Source organism: Piliocolobus tephrosceles, chromosome 15 (genome assembly GCF_002776525.5).
Source record: "Piliocolobus tephrosceles isolate RC106 chromosome 15, ASM277652v3, whole genome shotgun sequence".
NCBI classification, from domain to species: Eukaryota; Metazoa; Chordata; class Mammalia; order Primates; family Cercopithecidae; genus Piliocolobus; species Piliocolobus tephrosceles.
The window spans coordinates 74828911-74855004 of NC_045448.1; the positions used below are offsets into that span (position 1 = coordinate 74828911).

Consider the following 26094-nt stretch of genomic DNA (forward strand, 5'->3'; position numbering starts at 1 on the left):
ATCAGGATTTCCTGGTGAATACGTTACCCCTCCCCGCCCTACCTCAAAGGACCAGCTCCTGGGAGCCAGTATTCAGGAAAGGTGGCACACAGAGAACTAAAATGGTCTCTGTACTGAGAGGAGAAGAGAGTTTGATCAGCACAGAGGGGAAAGAATCTACAGCTGGTAGGCAGGCAGACTGGATGCCCAGAGTGGTGGCAAGGGGCAAACCTTGATGACACTGGGCACATGCAGCTTGGGGGTTTCCAGGCCAAAACAGGCATCGATTCCACAGAACATCAGGATGGAGAAAACAATGGAAAAGTCAGCCACCAGGGCCCGGACCTGCAGACAGGAGATGAGCAAGTGAAAGAAGTGAGTAAAGCACCCACCCAGCTCCAGGCAGCCCCAGTCCCCAGGCAGCAAAGAGGTGAACTGTTACAATCTGGGCTCTGAAGGCAGCAGAACTAGGCTCAAATTTGGGCTCTGCTCCTCGCTAACTGTGTGAGCTTGAGGAAGCGTGTCATCTCTCCAAGCCTCAATTTCCTTCTCTGTAAGATGGAGATGATGGTAGTATCTCCCTCAAAGGTGTAACTGAACTGTGACACATTTCGAGTGCTTGGCATATGGTGATCAATGTGGGAGCTGTTATGATCCATGTGGCCATGGCAGCCACTGCTGAAGATGTGTTCTGGTATGACAGTCTGAATTGGGGCACCCAGTAGGTATGATGAGGGCAAGGGCTGAACTCTGAAGCAAACCTTAGTTCCTACAAATCTGTGACAGGTTGTTGTACCCCACCTGGGCTGGGAGGGAGGCTCCTCAATTCCACTGGGGACTATTGACTACTCTCAGACCTTTTGTCCACCAAGAGCCTCTTGTTCCTCTGTTTCTCAGGAGGCCCTTCCTAGGCCAGGTTCTTAATTTGGAGGCCCTTCCTAGATCAAGTTCTGAACCTGACCTTCCTGCCCATTCTGAATCAATGTCCTCTGACCTCCCCTCCAAACCAACTCTATGTCCAGAAGTCTCAGGACAGAAGGTCCCCCATGTCTACCCTGTGGCCTTTTTTATATCTTTTCAGAGAAGGCAATTTGAAGGGCAGGGGCAGGTGACAGTACATTGACTTCATTCCCTGAATCCCCCTTTTCTCTTTAAATTTGTTATTAGCATAATATATATAATTGGTTAAAAACTCATATAGTGGAGAAGACTTACAGGGAAAAGCAAAGTCTCCCACCTCCCCTTTTCTCAATCCAGCCCCACCTTCCAGATCCATCTACTATGTGTGCTTGATTTTACTTGTTCTGGAGGTTCCCTCCATGTCATTAACTAATATGCATATATTTTAATATTTTCATTTACTAACTTAAGGTATTATCTATTGATAAGAATTTCCCTTTACTTATACTATGCCTCCTGTCCTTTCCTTATTCCTAATCTTTGATAATTTTAAGCTCCTATGGGTTTCCTTTATACTTTCAAGTTATATAATCAAACCTCTCTTTACATTAGCTTTGGCTAATATCTCTCATTCTCCATCTTGCAAGGTGAGGACCACTGCCTCTGTCCTCCTACCACCTCTCTCCTCCTCCTCCCCTTCCTTCCTGTGACACCTCCACTTTGATCTTTCCATTGTCGAAGCTGAGATCTTGTTCTGTAAACACATGGCTTGTGTGTTTTATCTGTAAGTCAATTCCAAAAGTTGAAAATTAGTAACAGCTTTATATTATCATGATCATATAAATATTAGTCACAGTAGAATCAAGTAGTGCGCTGGGTATATACTTCCTTTTCTAATAATATTCCTAGCATAGACGTCAAAACCATATGAATGGTTATTAAGTTAAACCACAAGAATTTGCCTTTTTTTGTAGGTTGAAACAGTCACATATGGGCAACTTCACATGGTCCAACCTAATCAGAGAGTGTCAGTTGCTCTCCAAATTGGATGTATCTGTTTATACTCCCACCTACTCCTTTCCATCTCCAACATCTGGTGTCCCAACACCTTCATCCGTCTACCAATCTGATGAGTATGAAATGGTGTGGCCTCATTCCTCTCTGCAACCCTAAATTCTAGGAGGCAATTGAGCAATTTTTAAGTAATGTGAGGGAAAAAATGTTGGTGGCGCAAGAACTCCATGCCACATGAATTACTTTTCATCCTGCAGGCAACAGATAGATATTCTCAGATACAGTGACTGCTTGAGAATTTTTACATAAGAGGAGATAGGGATATGCTCTGGGCTGGAAGTGGGCAGGAAGGAAGAGAACTTGTCTTAAGGATGCACTCGTGTTGTAAGCAAACTATTTTTTACTCAGTTTATATACTGCGAAGCTTCCTAAAGCACCTTTTATTCAGTCTTTAGAAAATTTGGGAAAAATTCAACTATTTATATCAAAGATTTTATCATTATGATTAGTAGCAGTAGCACTTGTAATACTTAGTTAAGATGGCTTTAGGAGAGTGCTAATGGAGTTTATGGTGGGAAAGAGTTGCTAAAATTCTTCTGAGTACCCCCCACCCCACGGCACAGTCACTGCTTACATATTCAAGTGCTGTTTTAATTCAGCCACAAACAGGTAGAAAATAAAATTTAAAACAGCAGTTAGGGCCAGGCGCAGTGGCTCACACCTGTAATCCCAGCACTTTGGGAGGCTGAGGTCGGGGGATCACCTGAGGTAAGGAGTTCAAGACCAGCCTGGCCAACATGGTGAAACCTCGTCTCAACTAAAATTACAAAAATTAGCCAGGCATGATGGCAGGCGCCTATAGTCCCAGCTATTTGGGAGCCTGAGGCAGGAAAATCACTTGAACCTGGGAGGTGAAGGTTGCAGTGAGCCAAGATCATGCCACTTCACTCCAGCCTGGGTGACAGAGTGAGACTCTGTCTCAAAATAATAATAATTATGATTATAATTATTATTTTTATAATAAAATAAAAAATAAAATAGCAGTTAGCATTTATGACAGTATAAAAAATCAAATATCTAGGAATAAATCTAACAAAAAAGGTTCAAGACTTCAAGATAAAAATGTATAAAACATTATGGAGAGAAAGAAGACCAAAATAAACGAAGTATACTGTATTCATAAATCAGAAAACTCAAAGTTTGAAAGACATCAATTCTTCCCAAACAGAGTCAAAGATAATCCTATCAAAATTCCAACAAGTTTTCATTTTGGTGAAATTTAAGATGATTCTAAAATTCATGTGGAAATGCAAAGGGCCAAGAAAATATTATATAAAAAGGACAAAGAGAGAGAGAGAGTTTGGGAGACAAAGATATAAAGACTTATAAGTTACAGAAATTAAGACTGTCATACTGATATATAAATAAACTAATGAAACAAAATAAGGAACCCAGAAACAGACCCTGTCATATAGGAACATTTGATATATGGCAAAGGAAGTATTGCAAAGCAATGGAGAAGGAATAGTCTTTAAAAAATACTGGAACAATTGACTGTATAAAATCACGAAGAAACACTATCTCATAGTACACATCAAAATCAATTCTGATGGATTGTAGATCTAACATGAAAGGAAAAACAATAAAGCTTTTAGAAGGTAACATACAAGAATATCTGCTGTCCAATATTTGCCTTGAGGAAAGTTTGAATATTCAATTACAATAAAACTAATAATTTCTGTTAATCAAAAGATACCATTAAGGATGTAAAAAGAAAAAAACGGTCACAGAGTGGGAGAAGATTTCGCAACACATATCATCACAAAAACATTTCTACCCAGAATATATAAAAAACTCTTGCAAATCAGAAAGGCAGACAACCCAAAATGTGCAAGAGATTTCAACAAACACTTCCAAACAGAAAGTCAACTGGCTACATGGCCAATAAACACAGGAATAGCTGTACTTTCAACTTCATTAGTCATCAGGGAAACGAAACATTTTAAAAACACAATGAGATACTACTATAGACAAAGACTAAAGATAAAAGCCTGACAATACCAAGTGTTGTTAAGGGGACCGGCCAACAAGCGAACACAGTTCTCTCTGACTTAACTTGAAAAACCCCAGTGGTCCAGTGCTCATGTGGAGTCCATCCATGGGTGGACCAGAACCCTCTCTGGGGGACTCTGCAGCAGTCCGACTGCAGGTCCCCTCCTAACTGCAGGGTGAGCTTACCTTGGTAGGAAAATAGCGGCTGAATTTGAACTTCTTCAGGGTCAGGGTCATGGAATATGTCCCAAAGAAAAGGATGAAGGACATGAGCGCCAGGTCTGGGATAAACTTGCAGGAATTCCCAAGCAGACGCCCACCGTAGCTCAGACACTCCTTCTTGCTCAGCAGGGACCAGTCCAACACTGTGAGGTTAAGGGGGTTGTACTTGGAGACCAAGCACAGGAGACAATGGGTCAGCATCTTCCTGATGAGTCAGCTGTGTCCTTCCCACTGCAGTCCCCAGGCAGCCAGCATACCTTCCCACACCCTCTGAGGGACCCCAGCCCTCCTGTCCATGATGGTGCCCTCAGCAACACAGTGATGTTCCTGGGGACGGGCTGGTTCATGGAATGACAAGCTCTCTGGGAAGATTAGGAGCTCACATGTGTTTCTTCATTGTGTTCTAGGATGCACTGCTGTGCTAGTAAGGAGGAAAAGTGCAGAGAGAGGATGCCTTCTCCCTCACAGCAGGCCTGGCTGCCATCAACCAACCACAGGTCCTGTGGACGCCTCCTTCCTGGAGTGTTTCATCTTTATTCTCTCCCCTCCATTCCCTCTGTCACATCCTTTCACATGGGGGATCACATCCCTTGTCAGTCCCCTATTGAGTCATTTCAGCCATTCCCCACCTTGGTGTCTCAGATGCCTAAAATCCAGGCCATCCACAACAGTGAATTTTTATATATATGAATTATTTTTATATATAAATTATATAATATATAATTATATATAACAATTATATATTATATATGTTATATATAATATAAATTATATTATATATATAAAAGTAAATCACCAAAGCAACTTAAAATGTCCCCTCTAGGGTGGCATTCCTCTGCTGCCCTCACTGGTCTGGCCCCACATCTCTTTCCCAGCTTGTCTCTTGTGGTTCCCTGTCCGAGCCCCACCTTCACCCCGTCTTAGCTGGCCTAGCCCACCCACTAGCCTCTGCACGGGTTTTGTGCTTTTCCTCTCTTGCCCTTCTGTTTATGCTGTTCCTTCTGTCTGGAATGTGCTTTTCTCTGCTGAGTCAACTTTTTCCCAACCTTGAAGACCAGATCGCATTCTACTTCCTCTTTGAGGCTTTCCTTGGCCTCTCCAGCAGCCTCCTTTCCTGCCTTCAAGACTGAAGTACACATTTGGCCTATATTTAATGCATGGTGTATTCTGCTTATGCTGTCCCACAACTTTTCAAGTTCTTCTCCACAAATATATTAAAAACAAATTTGAGGACAGGGACTGCGTTGGTTTCTTAGATGTCTTTTTTAGCCTTCAGTGCACATGGCCCCTTGCATATAATAGGGATTCAGAAATAGGCACTGACTGATTCTGTTCTTTCTCTCTCAAAATTTGATAGTTAGCCAGACTGGGCAACATAGTGAGAACGTGTCTCTACAAAAAATTTAAAAATTAGCCAGGCATGGCGGCTGATGCCTGTAGTCCCAGCTACTCAGGAGGCTAAAGCAGGAAGATCACTTGAGCTCAGGAATTTGAAGCTGCAGTGATGATATGATCACATCACTACATTCCAGCCTGGGCAACAGAGCAAGACCCCCTCTCAAAAAAAAAAAAAAAACAAAAACAAAACCCTGATCTTTGAAAAATATTAAATTAAATTGCCAACTGGGATGTGTGTAGGCAGAGCAGTCAATTGCCTAGGCAGGAATAACTTAAGAAGCAACCCTGGAGACAGTAAAAGCTCACAAACATCCCCCAAGTCCTACCAGGTGCTACATTCATCTGGAATTGAACTTCTATCGTTAAGCCACTTAGGCTGGGATGCTGGTTCCTAAAGACCACCGTCATTACTGGGAAAGGCAGACCATACCTCAGGCCCCAGAGACTAAGGTGTGCAAAGAACACGTTAGGTTCATTGAGGAAGAAACACTAATAAACTCTCTGGGGCTGGAGAGTGGCACTGTTGGAAATTGGGGGTCCTAGGCAGAAAGAGAAGGAAAAAGGCAAAAAGATGAATGGGAGGCTTTGCTTACAGCTTTGTGTGGCCCTATTTACCATCCCTCAACTCTACCTCCCCTTCCCCTGTGTGCGTGTCATATTATTATTATTATTATTATTATTATTATTATTAAGACAGGGTCTTGCTCTGTCACCCAGGCTGGAATGTAGTGGTGCGATCTTTGCTCACCACACCTCTGTCTCCTGGGTTCAAACAATTCTTGTGCCTTAGCCTCTCGAGTAGCTGGGATTACAGGCATGTACCACTATACCTGGCTTGTATCATATTATTAGTACACATGGGGCTGGGTGCGGTGGCTCACTTCTGTAATCCCAGCACTTTGGGAGGCCGAGGCAGGCAGATCAGTTGAGGTCAGGAGTTTGAAACCAGCCTGGCCAACATGGTGAAACCCTGTCTATACTAAAAATACAAAAAATTAGCTGGGTGTGGTGGTGCGTGCCTGTAATCCCAGCTACTCAGGAGGCTGTGGCAGGAGAATTACTTGAACCCAGGGAGGTGGAGGTTGTGGTGAGCCAAGATTGCACCACTGCACTCCAGCCTGGGCGACAGAGTGAGACCCTGTCTCAAAAAACAAAAAACAAAAACACACAAAAAACATGGATTTAACAGAATGAGGCATGTTTTTAAGTGGGATGTTTACAGTATATACCTAAGAAAAAAGTTTACATCTACAAAGCTCTGCAGGTGACCCTGACGTGAGGTTGGAGTTGACCTCTGCAAGTCTGGGTGGCTATAAGTTGGTCTCATTTCCAAAATCTTTTCTCCCTCCTCCTACAAACAAAAGCACTCAAATGTCTGACATAAGAGGAAAGGACTTACCAGAGAAGCGTTGGTGTCTGGTGCCAGTGGGGCTGAAGCATTGAACACGGTTGTATTCACTGTGGATGAGCACATGACACGGGGCAGGGTCAGCAGCTGTGGGGCTGAGAGCTGCATTCCCAATCCCTTCGCATCTCCTTCCAGTTCCTTAGAGCCAAGGCCTGGCTTCCATTGTGAGGGTAGCTCCCTCTCCACCTTCCTCACTTTGCCCCAGTTAGGGAAGGGCTGGTGGGACCGAGCCTGGGCCACAGCTCTGACAGACCAGCTGGGCCAGGAGAACACCCGCCTGACAATAAACAGCTGGTTTTAAAAACTGAAATAAGGAATCTGGGGCCAAGAAAAAGTGCTAAGACAAACTGGAGGATAACGTGCCTTGTGAATCCCCACTGGCCAGTGGGCTTTTAGACTTAAAAATGTTCAAAGAACTTACTCTATACCATGCACTATGCCAAGCCTTTATATATATTCATTTGTTTAAATCCCAAATCTTCACCAAGTATGCCCACTTTACAGATGAGGTAACTGAGGCCCAGAGAGGTTATATAATTCACCCAAGGTCACACAGTTCATACTTGGAGCCATGACCCCATCCCAGGAAGGCTGGCCCAGAGCCTATAAACTTCCCAGCTCTACACCGTGAACTTCCCTGCCCTGTTCACCTCCACAGATATGTTCCTTCCCTTCCAGCCCTCTTTTTTTGCCCAGGCTGGAGTGTAGCGGCATATTAGCTCACTGCAACCTCCACCTCCCAGGTTCAAGCGATTCTTGTGCCTCAGCCTCCCGAATAGCTGGGACTACAGATGCATGCCACCATGCCTGGTTAATTTTTTGTATTTTTAGTAGAGACAGGGTTTCACCATGTTGGCCAGGCTGGTCTTGAACTCTTGACCTCAAGTGATCTGCCCATCTCAGCCTCCCAAAGTGCTGGGATTACCGGGATGAGTCACTGCACCCAGCCCATATGTGTTTTTTATTAAAGGTCAGCTAGGCCTGAAAGAACTTGTTGCTTTGATATTATCGTTTCTAATCTGCCAAATGCAAGTTGAGAAAAGTTAAACCAAGGTCCAGGTTTTGAAGCAGAATCGGGAACCCAAAGGTGCTGCTCTCAGCGGCTCTCTCTGCATTCCTTGATAGGTACTTCCCTACCCTGGCTTCAGTGTCCCTAACTGTATGTGGATCACATGAGGGTCTACAGGGAGAGTTTCAAGGAACCACAGTCATCTGTCTCTCCTTTCCACGTGGACCCTTCTGTTCCCCTGTTCTGCAGTCTGTCCTGCTTCCTTTGCTCCTCATTCGCAGGGCCAGGCTCCCCCGGGATGTGGCCATCCATAGGAAGTCAGGCTTTGGAGGCCTGCTGCCTTCTCTCTTCTTCCTGAACTGCAAGGGTAGAGGCAAAGGCCAGGCCCGCCTCACCATCCTCCTCTAGTGAAGGCAGAGGCAAGCAGTCCCTCTGCAGCAGGTCTGGGGAGACAGGGAGCGGGCCTGCCAGCCAGCTTGCCAGCAATATGTCTGAAATGCAGTGTAAGCCCGATGTGGCTCCTGCTGGCTGACACCGGCAGTTAGAAACCCAGAAAGAAGAAGAGGTCTATCTTCGGGCTTCTCTCAATCTCCAACAAGCTGTCCACAGGGCAGATGTGACCACAGGGCCCTGCTATGTTGCTCACTCCCATGCCTGCTGGGGGGCTAAGGAATTTCATCTTGACCCAGGGCAGAACATTCCTAGAAGCTCTACAAACCCAGAGGTTTGTTAGGATTGTTCTGAGGAAGGCTTCATTTATTAGATATTGGGGTTCTATTGCCTTTCCTCACATCAGTGACCAAAAGAACATGATGCGCAATTAATGATGGAGACAGAGAAGCCAGGCAGGAAGGCTGCCTCAGGGGCCCTCACTCAAATGCTAGAGAACTCCTGGCTGATGCTTTAGCCTGGGGAGTTCAGATGTCTTTTTCACTACCCAATGTCTTCAGACCACCTTTGATGTCTTCTGCTTATGCTTATCAATTCTTTTATATCAAGAACTCTGTAGGGTTTATCTGAAAGCCATTTGAGATGAAGATGAAAGAAATATAACCTGGAAAATTTCAGAAAGGGTCCAAGTATCAAACATTTTAAAATTCCAGTGTTTACAAAGTGGTACTCACTTGGGATTGAAAGCAGCCAAATCAGTGTGTGCAGCATTCATAAATAGAATACAAATCAGTTACAATGGAAGCAAAAGCAAATAGAAAGAGAGTGACCCCAAACAAGCTTTTATGATGAAGAGTGACAAAGAGTGAGAGTATACTATATTAAGACTGGGTCTCGCAGTAAAACTAGGATTATGGGCCCATTACTAAGTAGGTGGCCCATGGACTGGGAAAGAAACCTTCCACAGTTTGTCCCCATCATCCCAGTCTCCTAAATGTGTAGAATTTTCCTTTCCATGTTACCTTTTTTTTTTTTTTTTGAGATGGAGTCTCGCTCTGTCGCCCAGGCTGGAGTGCAGTGGCCGGATCTCAGCTCACTGCAAGCTCCGCCTCCCGGGTTCAGGCCATTCTCCTGCCTCAGCCTCCTGAGTAGCTGGGACTACAGGCACCCGCCACCTCGCTCGGCTAGTTTTTTGTATTTTTTTAGTAGAGACGGGGTTTCACCATGTTAGCCAGGATGGTCTCGATCTCCTGACCTCGTGATCCGCCCGTCTCGGCCTCCCAAAGTGCTGGGATTACAGGCTTGAGCCACCGCGCCCGGCCTCCATGTTATCTTAATCAAAACTAACTTGTCCTAGTTCTAGTTCCTTTACTTTCTGTGAAGAAACTGAAAATTTAATCTTACTGGGGTTTAATGGTCAATAATGGCCCATTATTACTAATAGTTCAACAGAGCGATGGTTCTCAAACTTGAGAGTGCATCAGAATCAACTGGAAGACTTAATATACGTCAGGGTGGACCCTACTCCAGAGTTCTTTCATTTGTTCCTTCCTTCCTTCCTTCCTTCCCTTCTTTCCTCCTTCCCTCCCTCCCTCCCTTCCTTCCTTCCTTTTTCTTTCTTTTTTCTTTTTTCTTTCTTTTTCTCTTTCTTTCTTTTTCTTTCTCTCTCTCCTTCCTTCCTTCCCTTTCCTTTTTCTTTCCTCCTCTCCTCACCTCTTATCTTCTTGTCTTCCTCTTCTGCTTCTGCTTCTTCTCTCTATCTCTCTCTCTGTCTCTCTCTCTCTCTTCTTTCTTTCTTAGAAATAGAGACAGGGTCTGGCTATGTTGTTCAGGCTGGTCTCAAACTCCTGGGCTCAAGTGATCCTCCTACCTCAACCTTCTGACTAGCTGGGACTACAGGTGTGCACCACTGTGCCCAGCCAGAGTTTCTGATTCAGCAGGTCTGGGGTAGGAGGCTAAGAATTCGTATTTCTAACAAGTTCCCTGATGCTGCTGGTCCAGGGACCACATTTTGAGAACCGTGACAATAGCATGACCCCAAAGAATGAGGTGACATCAGGCACCTGGGCAAAGCCAGAGGGGAAGCTATTTGGGAACAGGTGGCTTCATATTATATCCCTCATAATGCACCTTATATGCTCCTACAGCCCTTGTTCCTAGAGCACCCCTGGGTTTGTTTTTTCCTGTGGATAGATGATTCTCAGAATGGCCAAAGCAGCCAGGTGTGGTGGCTCACGCCTGTAATCCCAGAACTTTGGGAGGCTGCGGCGGGCAGATCATGAGGTCAAGAGATCAAATCCATCCCGGCCAAAATGGTGAAACCCTGCCTCAACTAAAAATACAAAAATTAGCTGGGTGTGGTGGCACACACTTGTAGTCCCAGCTATTTGGGAGGCTGAGGTAGGAGAATCGCCTGAACCCAGGAGGCGGAGGTTGCAGTGAGCCGAGATCACGCCACTGCACTCCAGCCTGGGCGACAGAGCCAGACTCTGTCTCAAAACAAAACAAAACAAAACAAAACACAGAATTTGAATTTTTTTCTAAAAGAGATCAAGGATGTGTGCTTCTAGAAGCTATGTTTGTGTAAAATTTATGTCAATGCAACACTGAATCTACAGTCTAGAAGATACAAGCACGTAAGAAGGCCCTGATGGGGCTTCCCCACAGAGGCAGGATTTGCTTCAGGGCAGAATGAAAAGGGCCTGCCTGCAGGTAGGATCCCCTCTGGGCAAGCAACATGCCTTGGCTCAGGACAAAGGGTAGCATCACCTGTCATTAGATTTTAGTGGAATAATTCAAAATTAATGGCAGAAAAAAAGAAAGAAAAAAAAATAAATCTGGACTTCTTTACAAAATCAGTGCAGTCACAGAGGGAAGGGGTTATAATCAAAACTGAACTCCTTGAAGGCAAGACATCTTTATCTTCCACAAGGCCTAAAGTAGGGCACAAAATAATTGTGCAGCAAATATTTTCAATTGACTTATGATTGATTTTTTTTACCTATAGGAATGTATTAAGGGGCTGAACAACCTACTATCCACTTAATTCCTTCAACTCAATCGGGGTATAGATTTGGAAACCCCACAGGAGTCCCAGGAGACCAGCAGGGCCTGCATTGAGAGCCCTCTTTTACAGCCAGGGAAACTGAGGCTTGGCATGACCTTGGGTGGCCTCTGGACCTCAGTTTGCTCTCTGTGAGTCCAGCCTTGGTGCTTGGAGATGTGTATATAGACTTCCTGCTCCTGCTCTGCAGCACCCTGGGCACTCTGGGCACATCCCACTGAAGGCTCTTAGGGGCATGATCATGACTATGAAGGAGGCTCAGACTCTATGGGAAGCCCCAACTTATAGATGACAGGTGTTTTGGCCAGAAAGTAACTCTACAGGAGTGGCACTGGGTGTTATCAGGTTGACCCCATCTGTACAGGGATCCTTTTTACAACAGCCTTGGCAGATGGACATCCAGAGAGTGTCCAAGTAACTTGCTACCAACCAAGCAGGCCGAGAACTCCCACGGTGGTTAACTCCTACCATTACAGGTTCTTCCCTAAATTCAGCCAGCAGCTGGCTCCCTGGAGTATCTGCTCCCTGTTCCTCATTCAGCTCTACATCCTGTGGCTTCAGAGGGTGAACATGGTTCCTTTGTGACATGACAGTCCTCTCATAACTCATCTCCCTAAGAGGCTGAATAAGCCCCGGTTTTCCAACTGTTCTCAGATGGCATGGTCGGCAGAGCCTCCACTCTGGACATCTTTCCATTTGTGCGGATGTCCATCCCTCAGGTGTGGTCTCACCTTACACGGTATGTGGCTACATGGGCAGCACTGTCTTGGGGAGAGCTCATCGTATCATGACTTGATGGAGCTGGGAGAGACTTCAGGCACCATCAGGTCTATCTCTGGCCTGCAGGAGGAATCCCTGAGTGGCACTCCTGATAGGTGTGGCCTCCACATTACCCCATACTGAAGCAAAGCATGCCTTACTCCTTCCTGGGGTATCCCTGTGCCCTCCTGATGATAATCCTGTGACTCTTATTAGAGCTACTGTCCCCTTGGTTTCCTTCCAAACACTGGGTTCAAGATCCTGTATTTGCTCCCTTGGAACAGTAAGCCCTTGGCTGAAAGGCCCCTCCCCAGCAGTAGGAGTAGAGAGCTGTGGTGAAGGATCAGGGGGCCAGTGGGGTAGGTGAGGGCCCATGGCATGTCTGGGGTTACCGGTCACCTGTGTCAGGGGCGACGCACTCGCACTTGTAGGTGGTGATGAAGTTCGGCTTGAAGTCCATATTGATAGGGTAGTACTTGAAGGCACCGATCATCTTCTTGATGGCATCATAGATGAAGATGAAGCTGATGAGGGTTGAGAAGCCCTCCTCGGTGAAGCGGGTGATATATTTGATGATAAAGCTGGCATCTGTGGCCACTAGGATAAGGCACTGGACAGCTGAGTGTAGGCCAATCCAGAGGCGGAACTCCATGTAGTCCAGGCCATTGCCTCTGGAAGGCAGAGGGGAGGTGAGGGGCCTATAGCCCGGGGCTCCTGGCTGTGCTTGACTCCTCAGACCCACCCCTGAGTGGCTTATCTGTCCTCCTGTGGCACAGATGCCCTCCCAGGGACTGTGAAAGACTGAGGACAGGGACAATTCTTGGGTGCAGTTGTCTTATATTTGAGATCTCATGGGGGTCTAGTGCTCATTTTTATAAGAAAAAAAATTTTTTTTTTTTTTTGAGATAGTCTCACTCTTTTGACCAGTCTGGAGTGCAATGGCTCAATCTTGGCTCGCTGCAACCTCTCCCTCCCGGGTTCAAGTGATTCTCCTGCCTCAGCCTCCTAAGTAGCTGGGATTACAGGTGCCCGCCACCACACCCAGCTGATTTCTGTATTTTTAGTAGAGATGGGGTTTTGCCATGTTGGCCAGGCTGGTCTCAAACTCCTGACCTCAGGTGATCTGCCCACCTTGGCCTTCCAAAGTGCTGGGATTGCAGGTGTGAACCACCATGCCTGGCCAAAAAATGTTTTTAAAGATCTTATGGGGGAGGCAGGAAGGTGTTAAGACATCTCAGTGCCCACAGTTGGTAATAGACACCAGAGTGAGTGAAAAATGGGAATTTCGGAAGAACAGGGCTGGTGCAGCCCTTGGAAATGGTCTAGTCCAAACCTTCATGTTGTAGAGGAGGCAACTGAGCCTGGAGTAGTGATGGGAGCTGCCTGGGTCTGGGTGTAACCTTCTGACCTTCAGCCCAAGACTTCATACACTATACTGCCTATCAAGTCACCATTGCTCACGAACTGAGTGGTGTGAATTTTCTCCTCTTGTCGTGGCTGGTCCCTATGGGCTGTGCCAATATGCACTAAGATGTCTTAAAGGCAGGTAGCTGGCAGGAGTCAGGAGGAGCCACCTGGTAGCCCTTCCCATGGTTAAAGATGGCTTTGGCACCTCTGCACCACCACCTCCCCTTTGGGCCTATTCCTGCTGTGGCCCCAGCATACTGCCCCAAGTGCGAGAGCAGGCACTGGGGGCCACCAAGGGACACCTACTTGCTGAAGTCGAAGAGGAGCTTCTCAAAGATGAGGATGGGCCCTGTGCTGCTGAGAATGATGAGAGGCTGTCCCGAGAAGAGGCAGAACAAGGAGCCAGCCATGGCAGTGCCCAGGAAGCTCTCCATTACTCCCTGGGGGCACAAGGAATGTGTGACTCAGCACAGGAAGGAGAAGGGGTCTTTCCACACAGGCTGCAGCCCAGCAATCTCTCCACGGGCCCAGGCCACAGTGTTTATCCTTTGTTCTGAGCCCTTTCCTGCCTAAATCCTGTTCTCCATCTCCTACACCCTCTACAACTTGCCACCATGACCAGTGTCACTCTGTTTAATTCCATCTAGATAAAGGTACCATGTGACTTCCTTTTGGCACCCAGGGCCTATAAAACAGTGGACGTGCTTTTCTCTGTGTCCATTCTACTCCCAGAGGACAGTCCATTTATCCATTTGATTATTCATTCATTCAAACATCTGTTTGGTGCTTTTAGAAGTCAGATCATTCATTCATTCAAAATCCACTAACTGTCTGCTATGTACCAGGCATTGTGAAAGGACTGAGGACCCATCACTGAACAAGATAACACCTCTTCATTCTAGTGGGAGACACAGGTAAGTAACCAGGCAATTTCCATATAGCAGAGTTTCTCAACCTCTGCACAATGGACATTCTGGGCTAGATGATTCTTTGTTGTGAGGGGTCTGCCCTGTGTATTGTAGTGTGTTTAGTAGCATCCACAGCCTCTATACATTAGATACCAGTAGCAACCCTCCTCCCAGTTATAACAATGAAAACTGTCTCTAGATATTGTTAAATGTCTCCTGGGGTGAAAATTGTCCCTGGTTGAGAGCCACTGCCAAGAGGTGTGCTAAGCTGGGATAGGTTTAGGGTGCCCCAGGAGCACGCAGTAGGGGTAAAGGGGTGGTCAGGAAGGCCTCCCTAGAAGTAGATAAGTGGAAGCTGAGATCCAAAAAATGAGCAGATAATTGGCCAGGGGAATGGGGTTAAGTGGAGTGACAAGAAACAGTGTCCCAGGAAGAGGGAGTAGTGTCTAAAAGGTCTGGAGCTGAAAAACAGCATGTACTTGAAGAACCAAAAGATGATCAGGATTGATGGAAAACAGAATGTAGAATGGGTAGGGAGGGTAGGAATGCTGAGAAAGAGAATGCTGGGAGGTGAGGTGTGACAGCCAGGTAGGGCCATGTGGTGAGGGCCACATGGAGCAACTGGGACTTATGAGTCAAGGATAATGCTTAGTTTCTGGTGTAGACAGCTGAGTGAATCATGGTGTCACCTGCTGTGCTGGGGAAGGTGAGGGAGCAGCAGGTCAGGAGGGAAGACAAGGGATGCAATGTCAGCTCTGTGAATTGAGGGACCCTGAGGGGCAGTCACAGGGAATCCCAAGGAGCAGCCTTCCAGCAGACATGCCCAGAAGGCAGCTGGACAAATGGGTCTTCTCCTTGGTGCACTGAGCTTTCCAATGGCTCTACTTTGAAGGCCTCCACCAGAGAAGATCCTTGCCTAGGAGATTGGCAGGTGTCTCTGCTGAGCTGTTTTCCCCAGGGAGGCCTGAGTTGTTGTCATGGTCACAGCTTACCATCCTTCTAAAAATGTCTTAACTCCAAACTAAGAATTCAACGTTAGTTTTTAAAAAGTGGGGGGAGAAGGCCACAATTAGCACTCCATTAATTGAGCTGATTAAATTCACTCTAGTATCAGTGGAAAAAGTACCAAATAACACAGCAGACAATTCCCCTTAACGGTTTGGCCTATTTAAATAATCATTAAATGTGGTCTTTAGTAATGAGATTTAGCTTCAGATCTTTAATATTGTCTTATTATTATCATTATTACTTGAAGGGTAAAAGATTACAAATACTGATGGCCTCAACCTGGCTGGTAGATGAAACCTTGGTTTTGGGATTACAAGATGAAACTTCCTGCTGCCACCAGGTGGTGGCAGATCTTACTTTTATACTCAGGGCCCCAGCTCACACACACCTGATAATTGTCGGTGGCATCCCCCAGAAGCCCACCAAAGGTGATCGCGTTGGTGATACAGCCGAGGTAGATGAATAGGATGGCAGAGATGGACTGAATGTGGAAGCCATCATAGAAGTCACTTGGGAACCAGGGCAACTTCCTCTTGATATCCAGACACAGTCCACCGAAGAACCTGCTCAAGACAGGCCCAGGGGCTGCTTTCTCACCACTAACACCAGTGCAGGGGCAGGGCTATTTACAAGAACCTGCAGAGCCTGGGGCAAGGAAAGGAACTTGACCGGGGTGGATGGGGCAAAGATCTTTCCACCAGAACATTTAGGGCCAGGGATGAATTCCTGTAGGACTGAGTTTGTGGTTGGCACCACCCACATTGGGAAGGGTGGACATAGGGGTTTTGGAGAGGGGAAGTCTGATGGGAATATGTCTCAGGGTAGACCCAACATTCCATGGAAAATGGAAGTCCTGGGGTCCACAGATGATGGTCCTCCTCACATCCCTGACCATCTGCAGGGTGCCCGCTCTTGGTGAACACAGGTATGTCTAACTTTCAGTGACAGAGGCATCCCAGATTATAACAGATTCATTAAGAACAGATCCTAGACATTATAACTGGTTGGTATTTGCTTAGTTTTTGATTTTGCTATCTGGAACAGTTGAGTGGGAGATTTTAGGTTTGGAGACATTGTTTACTGGGATTGCTATTCCCATAGCCCCTAATGCAGTCCTTAGCATGGAGCAGAGTTTCTCAACCTCATTTCTGCTGATATTTTGGACTGGATACTCCTTTGCTGTAGGGGCTGTCCCGTGCACTGCAGGATATTTAGCGGCTACCTACTACATGCGAGTAGCATCGCCCCTCTCAAGTTGTGACAAACAAAAATGTCTCTGGACGTTGCCAAATCCCCTGGGCTCGAGGGTAGGGGAACTAAGGAGGGCCACAGTTGCATACAACTGGTATAAAGCCAAGGGCATACAAAACATGACTTCATTCTCAAAGTCATGATTTATATGTAGATTTGCAAGGCCACATCCTTTCCTAAATCTAGGTCAACCTGAATGACTCCAAGAGCTGGAAAAGAAACCCAGGCCAGGAGAACTTTCTCTTATTTTCTTTAAAAAAAAAGTTTTTGAATAGGTAAATTAAGTTTTAAAAAAAGGTGCTGTTATTGAATTGTGTCGCCCCAAAAGATACATTGAGGTCCTCACATCTATGAAGATGTAATCCAGTTTAGATTAAGTATTGTAGTGGGCCCTAATCCATTATGACTGGGGTCCTTATACAAAGAGGAAAGTGCTCTGTGAAGACAGACACACAGGAGGCCATGTGGTGGAGAGGCAGAGCCAGGGGTGATGCAGCTGCCATCCAGGAACACCAAGAACTGCTGGCCACCACCAGAGGCCAGGAGGAGGCCAAGAAGGATTCCACCCAGAGCCTCAGGGAGCATGGTGGTCCTGCCAACAACTGCTGTGGAACTCCTCACCTCCAGAACTGCAGGAGAGTAACCTTCTGTTGTTTTAAGCCATCTAGTTTGTGGTACTTTGTTACAGCAGACCCAGGAAACAGGCACCAAAGGATGTCTAAGAGAAAAGTTTGGGTTCCTCTCCTCTTGTATGGGTCTCAAATTCCCCTCTCCTGAGGCAACCCTTTTTGGGGATCCATGATGGGGTTCAAGGGCTCTGGGAGGGAAAGAAGGCAGGGGTGACCTCGAATGGGCACTACAGGCCATGTGGGAAAGGTCCCAGAGGGCGGCTGAGAAGGAGAGAAGTCTAAAGGACAGCAGGGTCACTGGGAGGCCTGGGGTGGGCACCTTCCCGTCCAGATAAGTTCCTCCCCGATTTCGTGCATGGCTGGCATCTCTCCATCATCCCCGCTGCTCGTTCCACTGGCCCCACCACCGCCAGCCCCGCCGCCACTGCCACCACCACCACCACCTCCATTGCCTCCTCCAGCAGCTCCGCCGCCTCCTCCCACAGAGCCATTCATCTGGCCCAGCTCTGCTAGGGAGAACACAGATTTCCTGGAAGAGAAGGGGGATGAGGGAGAGTGGGTCCCCCAGAGCACTCCTCAACTCTCCAACCAAAATTATGAAATATCTTAAAAGACAGACAAAAATGCAGAAAATGATCTAACAATATCCACACGCAAGTCACCTAGACTTTACAAATGTTCACATTTAGCCATATTTGCTTCTGATATATCTTATTATTTTTAAACTTATTTTAAAAGTTATTCTGAGACAGGGTCAAACTCTGTTGCCCAGGCTGGAGTACAGTGGCATGATCACAGCTCACTGCAGCCTTGGCCTCCTGGACTCAATCAATCCTCCTGCCTCAGCCTCCAGAGTAGCAGGGACTACAGGTGCATGCCACCATGCCCAGCTAATTTGATTTTTTTTTGCAGAGACAAGATCTCACTATGTTGCCCAGGCTGGTTTCAAACCCCTGGACTCAAGTGATCCACCCACCTCAGCGTCCCAAAGTGTTGAGATTACAGGCATGAGCCACTAGGCTGAGCCTCAGATGTATTTTAAAGAGCAGTAAAATGATACCAACAGAGTTGAAGCCTCCTTTTTCTCCCCCTACTGCCCATTCTCATACACACCTCTTGTCAGCAGAGGGTACCTTCTTGGGGGGCTCAATTCGGATATTTGGGTCCCATTCTCCAGGGGGAAGGACAATGACCTCATCCAGAAATTCATCAATTCCTGCAATCAGATCTTCCCGATTGCGGGCTTTGTAGGCCACATCGCTGAAGAGCTGGTGAGGAGAGAGGAGGGAGAAAAGAAAGATTGCATCTGTTTCTGACATGCCCGGGAGCATACCACATCTAGTTTTTAAAGAAATCATTTTGAACCACATCTCCCACTGACAACTCACTCTCAGTTTTTGGAATGAGACCATAGCACATTGGTAAAATAAACCACAACGGGACACAGCAGGCGCTGGGGGAAGACAGCCTGTCTTGGATCTGAAGGCCAGGTCTCCATATTCTTGCTTGTAGGACTTTGGTTGAGTTACTTAACCTTTCCGTTTTCAGTTTTCCCCACAGCACGCACATTAGAAAACCTTTGTAGAGCCCAGTCCAAGGAGCTCAGATATTTCACATCCATTTTTTACTTCCAGCCCTTCGCCCTTGGAGGCTCACGTGGTGTTGTTCACACTGTCTCCAGAGTGTGCTTTCTGACTTACGGATTCGATGGGATATGCTCATGTTTAACCTTTTCCCATTTAGGAAAAAAAAAAGTGCAGCTCATTGCCAGCACTCATTTAATTTTACATAAACACTCTTTAAGGCCAAAGCAAATCTGACTGATTTTCAATGTGAAAATGAAATATAAAAATTATTCTTAGAGTTATTTCTAAAAACAACTAACATCAGAATCACTGGAATGATCAGTCATCTAATTTGGAAAAACTGGATTCATCGAATGAATCTTAGGCCAAAAACTGAGAATGATGTTAGCATCACTCGTAGGAATGCTAGTTTTCTAGCATTTGATATTTTCAATGATTGAGAGTTAGTATATTTTGTAAATGGAAATACCACAACTAAAAACAGAATGCTATAAGTAGAATGATGTCTTTTGTTTCCAAAGTCAATATACAAGAGCAATGCAAAAATAATAAAAGTGAGACATTTCCTGGGGAAAAAGTTATCTCGGGGTAAAGCCTGCAGCTGCAAGCACTGCCAGTGAGTATTCTTGGCACAAACGGGAAAGAGTTAAAGTCCTCTAGGCTCCCCATCACTCTGGGGACAGAGTGTTACTCAGCTCTGCTTACAGGCCCTGTGTAGTCTCTTGCTCCCCTCTCCAGTGTTACCTCCTGCCCTTGAAGCTCTTACACTGAGCCTACATCAAACCACCTCCATCCAGCTTCTCTGAGCCTGATCCATTTCCTTTGTTTGGAATGCTTGCCTCATAGCCTGGTGCTGGGTCTGCCTTCCTCCTGCTCCTCCTTAGCTTTAAAGCCCCCTCATCTGTGAAGCCCTCCTTGACCCCCTGGGAAGCTAGCACATGGTTAGTTTTACAATTATGGATCTGTCCCTCACACTTGATTGGTTCTTCTAAAGGACAATGACTATTCCCTGCTTCTCATCATCTTTAGCATCCTATGTAGTGCCTGTTACTCAGTAGGTGCTCAAATGTGCTGGCTGGATAAGTTAATGAATGAAGGTGCAGTGCTTGTTGCAGGAGCTGTACAATTCAGGAGTACAAGCTTCTGGTTACCACTTACATCATCTACCATGAGGGTTGCAATGGCACGGCCAATTTCATTGTAGGATTTTGCTCTCCCAGAAGGTCCCAGCAGTATAAACAGAAATCTGCAAAGAAGATGGAGAAGATTAAGGAAGAGGAGCATGAAAGTGAGAAGGAAAAGTAGAAGTAAGTGAAGAGAATTCTTTGACCTTGAACAGTATGTATTCTTTTTTTTTTTTTTTTTTTTTTTTTTTTGAGACAGGGTCTTGCTTTGTCACCCAGGCTGGATGGAGTGCAATGGCACAATCTTGGCTCACTGCAGCCTCCACCTCCTGGGCTAAAGCAATCCTTCCACCTCAGCCTATTGAGTAGCTGGGACTACAGGCATGCACCACCATGTCCAGCTAATTTTTTGTATTTTCAGTAGATACAGGGTTTCACCATGCTGCCCAGGCTGGTCTCCAACTCCTGGGCTCGAGTGATTCACCTACCTTGGCCTCTCAAAGTGCTGGGATTAGAGGCATGAGCCACTGCGCTGGGCCCATTCTTAACTTTTTTTACTTCCCTCCATGGAACCCTATGTTTGCTTTGGAGGAACATTTCCTCTTCCCCTCCCATGAGGCTCCCCCTCAAGCATCCTCACCTTTGTCTTGCTGCCCAAGCCTACCTGACAACTTCTCTCCCAGTTGTTGCCTCCTTCTTTATTATTATTATTATTATTTTAATTTTTTTTCCAAGATGGAGTCTTGCTCTGTCACCAAGGCTGGGGTGCAATGGCACGATCTCGGCTCACTGCAACCTCTGCCTCCTGGGTTCAAGTGATTCTCCTGCCTCAGCCTCCCGAGCAGTTGGGATTACAGGCGCGCACCACCACACCTGGCTAATTTTTTTGTATTTTTAGTAGAGACGGGGTTTCACCATGTTGGCCAGGCTGGGCTCGAATTCCTGACCTCATGAGTGGCCCACCTTGGCCTCCCAAAGTGTTGGGATTAAAGGCATGAGCCACCGCACCTGGCCTCTTTTATGATTATTTTCAATAAACTCTAAAACTCTTCCCTCGTCAGAAGATTTCCCTTCCCAGCAGCCTCCAAGTTTAGAGGTGTCTCTGAGAGCACTAACAGTCAACAGCACTGCTTGCTGACTGCACTGCTGACTGGCTCCCTGAGGGTGGCATGGGGACAGGTTTCAGTGGCTCTCACCTGGTGGGGACAGGCACCTCGGTCACTCCTCCCAGCATGGCCGACTGGATGAGGCGCACGAACGCGATGAATGGCTGGTCTAGGAAGTCCACCTCGCCCACGAGCACGTTGGAGGCTTCTGAGTCCTTGGGGATCTTCTTCATGAATTTGTTTTTCCGCTGGACAGGGAAGGGAAATGAGATTGCCAAGGAGACTCCCACCTGCTCTCCTTCACTTCCCTTCAGAATGCTTTGAGGCCTAACTTGAAAAAAATTCTCTCAATGTTGCCAAGACACTGAAAGAATAAACAAGTACTCCTTTGATTCTGCAGATGGGAAGACTGAATGTAGGTTAACCCCAGGCACCATTAAGCCTTGTAAATGGGAAGGTACTGGCAATGACCCTCCTTGACTAAGACATTCCTTGATGGATGAAAACGGCTCCACTGAGCTGTGGGCTGAGGGGTCAGAGAAGAGCCCTGAGGTTGCCAGACATCAGGCCTGGATTGCCTTCTTCAGGCTGAGCAGATGGGAAGTCTCAGTGCTTCTACTCTAGCCACCCAGACCTCCCCTCCCCACCTTTACTTTTGGTGGCTGTGGGGAGGAGGCGGCCTGTTCTGATGGTCAGAGTAGACAGGCCTTGTTTTCCCTTTGTCACCAGCTTTCTGGCTCACAGGAATTCCTGGACCAGTCTCCAAGTCTGTGGGAGACTTCCATGCCCCCAAGTTACCCCCAGGGGACCTCCCAGGAAATTCATAACTTCTGGAATTTTCCAGCAGAGACTATCAAGGTAGCCTCTCTTCAGTCCCTCTGGCTAGTGTCTCTTCAAGGGAAGAAGGTCACATAGGCAGAGCCAGTGGGGTCTGATGTAAGAGGTATTGGAGACAAACCCTGCACCCAAACATGTTCCCACTGTCTGCATTTATAACTTCATTCTTCCTGAGTCCTCTTTTACTCTGAAGATCCTCCACGGGTGGCTACTTTCAAGCTCTTCTTACTCCTCAACATCTTAGAATGAATTCCTTTTTCAGATTGCTTTCTCTCTGGGCAGCAAGGGCATGGACAGACAAGAGACAGAGATAATTTTGTTGGAAGATGGAGGGGAGCAGTTGGGATGGCAGCAGGGCTGGGTGCAGTCCATAGTGGCTGACACAGTGGGAAAGAGCCTGGGGGTAGAGGACAGCTCTGAAGAGAGCACCTGTGAACATCACAATTTTCCCATCAATCCCCCTTCTGCTGGAGTCTTTCCCGTGGGCACAGGACTGTTTCTCACAGCCTCAGTGAAGACACAGTTTCCTTGTGTCTTTTACTGTCCCTGTGGAGGGGTCAGTTGTGGGCATGGATACGGTCAACAGGTCCTGCCCTTTTGTCCCCACAGCTGTTTCCTGATTCGACTCATGTGGGGGCATCATACACACTGGGTTGGGTGGCCTACCAGCACAAGGAGGGGCTCGTGAGCAACAGCTGTACCCTTATAATCTTTTAAATCCAATTGGGGGAAAAAAATAACCCTCCACAATCACCTGGGCAACCATCAGTAGTCCCAAGGATCCTAATATAGTGAGAAAAAGCAGGAATTGACAGGAACACCAGAGTCCCTGAGACTCAAAAAGTCCCTTTGTCTCAGGCATGGTCAGTTGATTCCTAAGCAGCATTCTTCAGGGGGGAGGGCTGGGAATACCAGGGCAGTCACTGTCTCCAAGCATCAGGCAGGGTTGGGGCGGGGGTGTCCAGGGAAGGGGAGGAGATGCAGGCTGGGCAGAAGCACCCTGCAGAATGAGGCTTCGAAAACAGCAATGCTTCAGGGTGTCCCAACAAACCCACTTGTTTTTGTTGTTGTTTTGTTTTGTTTTGCTTTGAGACAAGAATCTCACTCTGTCATCCAGGCTGGAGTGCAGTGGCACCATCTCGGCTCACTGCAACCTCCTCCTCCTGGGTTCAAGCACTTCTTGTGCCTCAGTCTCCTGAGTAGCTGGGACTACAGGCATGTGCCACCACGCCCGGCTAATTTTTGTAATTTTCATCGAGACAGGGTTTCTCCATGTTGGCCAGGCTGGTCTCAAACTCCTGGTCTCGAGTGATCCATCAGCCTCAGCCTCCCAAACTGCTGGAATTACAGGTGTGCACCACCACACCTGGCCATCCAACCAACCCACCTGTAATACAGGAGAGAAGATAAATTGAACCAGGGACTTGGTCCTTCCTTACACATTGTGACATGTTTGGTAAGAAGGCCAGAGTTGTGGCATTCCAGAAATGGGAGCATGCTAGTCTTCCAACCAACCCTGGCTTGCCCACAGCCTGGACGTGGGCTTGTATAACCAGGGCCCTGCTGACTCCACTTTCTGAACCTTTGGGGACTCCAGTCTGGCTCTGCACTGCAGAGTTACTGCAGCACAATGATGCTGTCTGAATCTACTCTCTGTTCACTAGGAATCTGCTAGCTGAGGGCAGGCATGGAGTTTAGCTTTGCACAAACCAATGATGAAGAAAAAGCCTGCAGAGCAAATGCCTCTGGGCTTGCACCTAAAGAGCACCCACTAGCATAGACTACTGATGCTGCAAATACTGAGAAGCAGCATCCGGTATCAGCAAGGAGAACTAGATGCTGGCGCTAGGTGATGGGTTCCAATCCCTAAATCAAAGAAGCACTGCCTGGTGAAAGTGACAGCTAGTGTTATTATTACCACTCACATATTCATTAAAACAGGTTATAAAAAACTTTTACTAGGTAATGCTTTCTTATCACAGTTCTGCTGTCTGTGTACATGAGTAAAAGTGGTTTTCCTCTCCAAATAATGTTCCAGAATACTGACTAGTTCCTAAATTACTTCCAAATTAAGGGCTCTGGAGTTAGACTGCTTAGGTCAAATCAAAGTTCTGTCTTTCAGCTGTATAGACTTGGGTGTGTTATTTAACTGCTGTAAGGCACAGTGTTTTCTCATGAGTAAAATGGGAATGAAAATAGTACTTTTGTGATTCACAGAAAATGCCCAGCACAGTGTAGTGCATGTGGTGTGGACCTTAAATATTGATTGATTTTGTTACTGTTGTTATTAATTTATTTGGGCCCGGACACTGACACGAGGAGCTGATTTTGTTTTTGCCTTCCACCAAACTTAGGGGTGGCTGGAAGGCCTGGAGGTCACCCAAGCTCCTGAAGGCTCCTCGTCAAGTCTCAGGTTTCCTTTGTCATCTTTCTTCCTACACCTGGGAAGATACACAAGAGGACCATGGGACCTCCTGTCCTTGAGGTGTGCAGGAGTTGGAATTAAGGGAGCCTCCTCTGGGCTTCCCCAAGAGGCACAGTCACAGGATTCTCAACTGGACCCAATTTGTTTGCAGAATTCTGATCTCATCAAGAGGGTTTCAGCCCAGCTCATGGGAGACCACAGGAAGAAGATGCACTATTGAACAGTCTAATTAATTAACTACCACTGCTGTCCCCACAGGGAGATTCTTTTCTGTCTCTCTGCCAGCCCCAATCCCTATCCCATCTTTAAAGGTGCTTGTGGGTCACCGGATAGATGAAGCCATGTGTGTTGGTCTTCTCTCTCCCACAAATCTTAAGCTCAAGGACAGCTGGTGCCTCATTTGATCATGTTCTCTGTCCCACACCCCCAAGGCCTGACACACAGCCAGCACCTGGGACTTTGCTAGTCCCTGACTGCTGGCCGTGGCAGAGTCCCCCAGGCAGCCCAGAGTCCTCACTGGGGACCTTCCTGGAACTCCCATTCCTTTGTAGGAGTGGAATTCTGCCCATAGGGGATCCCTGCTCCTGAAACCAAAGACTTCTTCCTGCCCTGGCCCTTCATTGCAGCTAAGTGCAGGGGTTTTACTACCTGGTCTGTGTTTGGGGTGAGAGAAATGTCATTCATGCTTCTGCTCTGGGCATGACCTAGGAGAGAAGGAAAACAAGATCCATCAGGGGAAGCCAGGCTCTCACAGGACCCTTTCCTATGGACTCTACTCATGTACCTCTCCCATGTTCATAACAAAGCAAACCCCCTCCCCCTTAATCCTGGAGTCCCTTTAAGTTAGGACCCTCTCACTTTTCTTCTGTTCAATGGCCGCTTTCCTGAAAGAGGTGTCAGACTCCAGGTTCCACTGTTTCCTTCTCCCTCCTCAATCTACCACACTCTAGTCTCTACCCCTCCACCCCACCTTCTTGGATGTCACCAGGCTGTCTACTCTGGGTGCGGCTCTGGACCAGGTCCGGATAGGAGGAGGGACACAGATGTATTATTAGATGAGGTTCCATGTGTCACTTAACTTGGAATTTGCTGGAGAGGAGAGCAGTTTCACCTCTGTCCTCCATGACTGGTGACAGTCTTTAAACGTGGGCTGGGGATTTAGGCCGGCAGAGGGAAGAAAGGTGGGCTCCCCATGAGAACAGTGATAGTCAATTATTTGAACTGCCCAGTAGTTCCTTCCTCTGTTAAGAGGGAGAAAGCCAGCTCTCCTCTCCCACGAGCCCAATCTGGCGGACACCCTCAGACCTATCGTATCTTGGCTATTGGACTGTGCCACTCGTGGTGTCCGGAATGCTGCTCCTCTTCGCCCTCCTCCTCTCATTTCTGTCCAAGGATCCTCTCCTGCTTGGGCCTCCTAGGGCCTTGTCTTTGCTCTCATCCCCTCCAGGTGCCTCAGCCTCTCTGCTGGTCAATCGCCCCCATTCCTGTTGTTTCCAACACCCATTTGGGCTGAGGATGCCCAGGATGCATCTTTACTCTGACCCCTCTTCTGAGCTCCAGACTCCTTGGAGCAGTCCCCTCTGGCACCTCAAATGCAACTCTTTACTCTCCACCAAAT

The 26094-nt window shown here is 47.0% G+C and overlaps 1 protein-coding gene across 1 annotated transcript in view; it reads right to left on the bottom strand.

Annotated features, from left to right (window-relative positions):
- SLC4A5 (solute carrier family 4 member 5) overlaps window positions 1-26094 on the bottom strand; it is a 109099-nt gene that overhangs the window by 17478 nt on the left and 65527 nt on the right. Inside the window, exons 8-18 of the mRNA XM_023187968.2 lie at window positions 25125-25180; window positions 21305-21462; window positions 20143-20230; window positions 18512-18666; window positions 17718-17927; window positions 15907-16081; window positions 13909-14042; window positions 12595-12866; window positions 6965-7023; window positions 4132-4332; window positions 211-324 (exon numbers count right to left, since the gene is read on the bottom strand). Coding sequence (XP_023043736.2) covers window positions 211-324; window positions 4132-4332; window positions 6965-7023; window positions 12595-12866; window positions 13909-14042; window positions 15907-16081; window positions 17718-17927; window positions 18512-18666; window positions 20143-20230; window positions 21305-21462; window positions 25125-25180 — 1622 coding nt within the window. The remainder of the gene's footprint in view (window positions 1-210; window positions 325-4131; window positions 4333-6964; window positions 7024-12594; window positions 12867-13908; window positions 14043-15906; window positions 16082-17717; window positions 17928-18511; window positions 18667-20142; window positions 20231-21304; window positions 21463-25124; window positions 25181-26094) is intronic.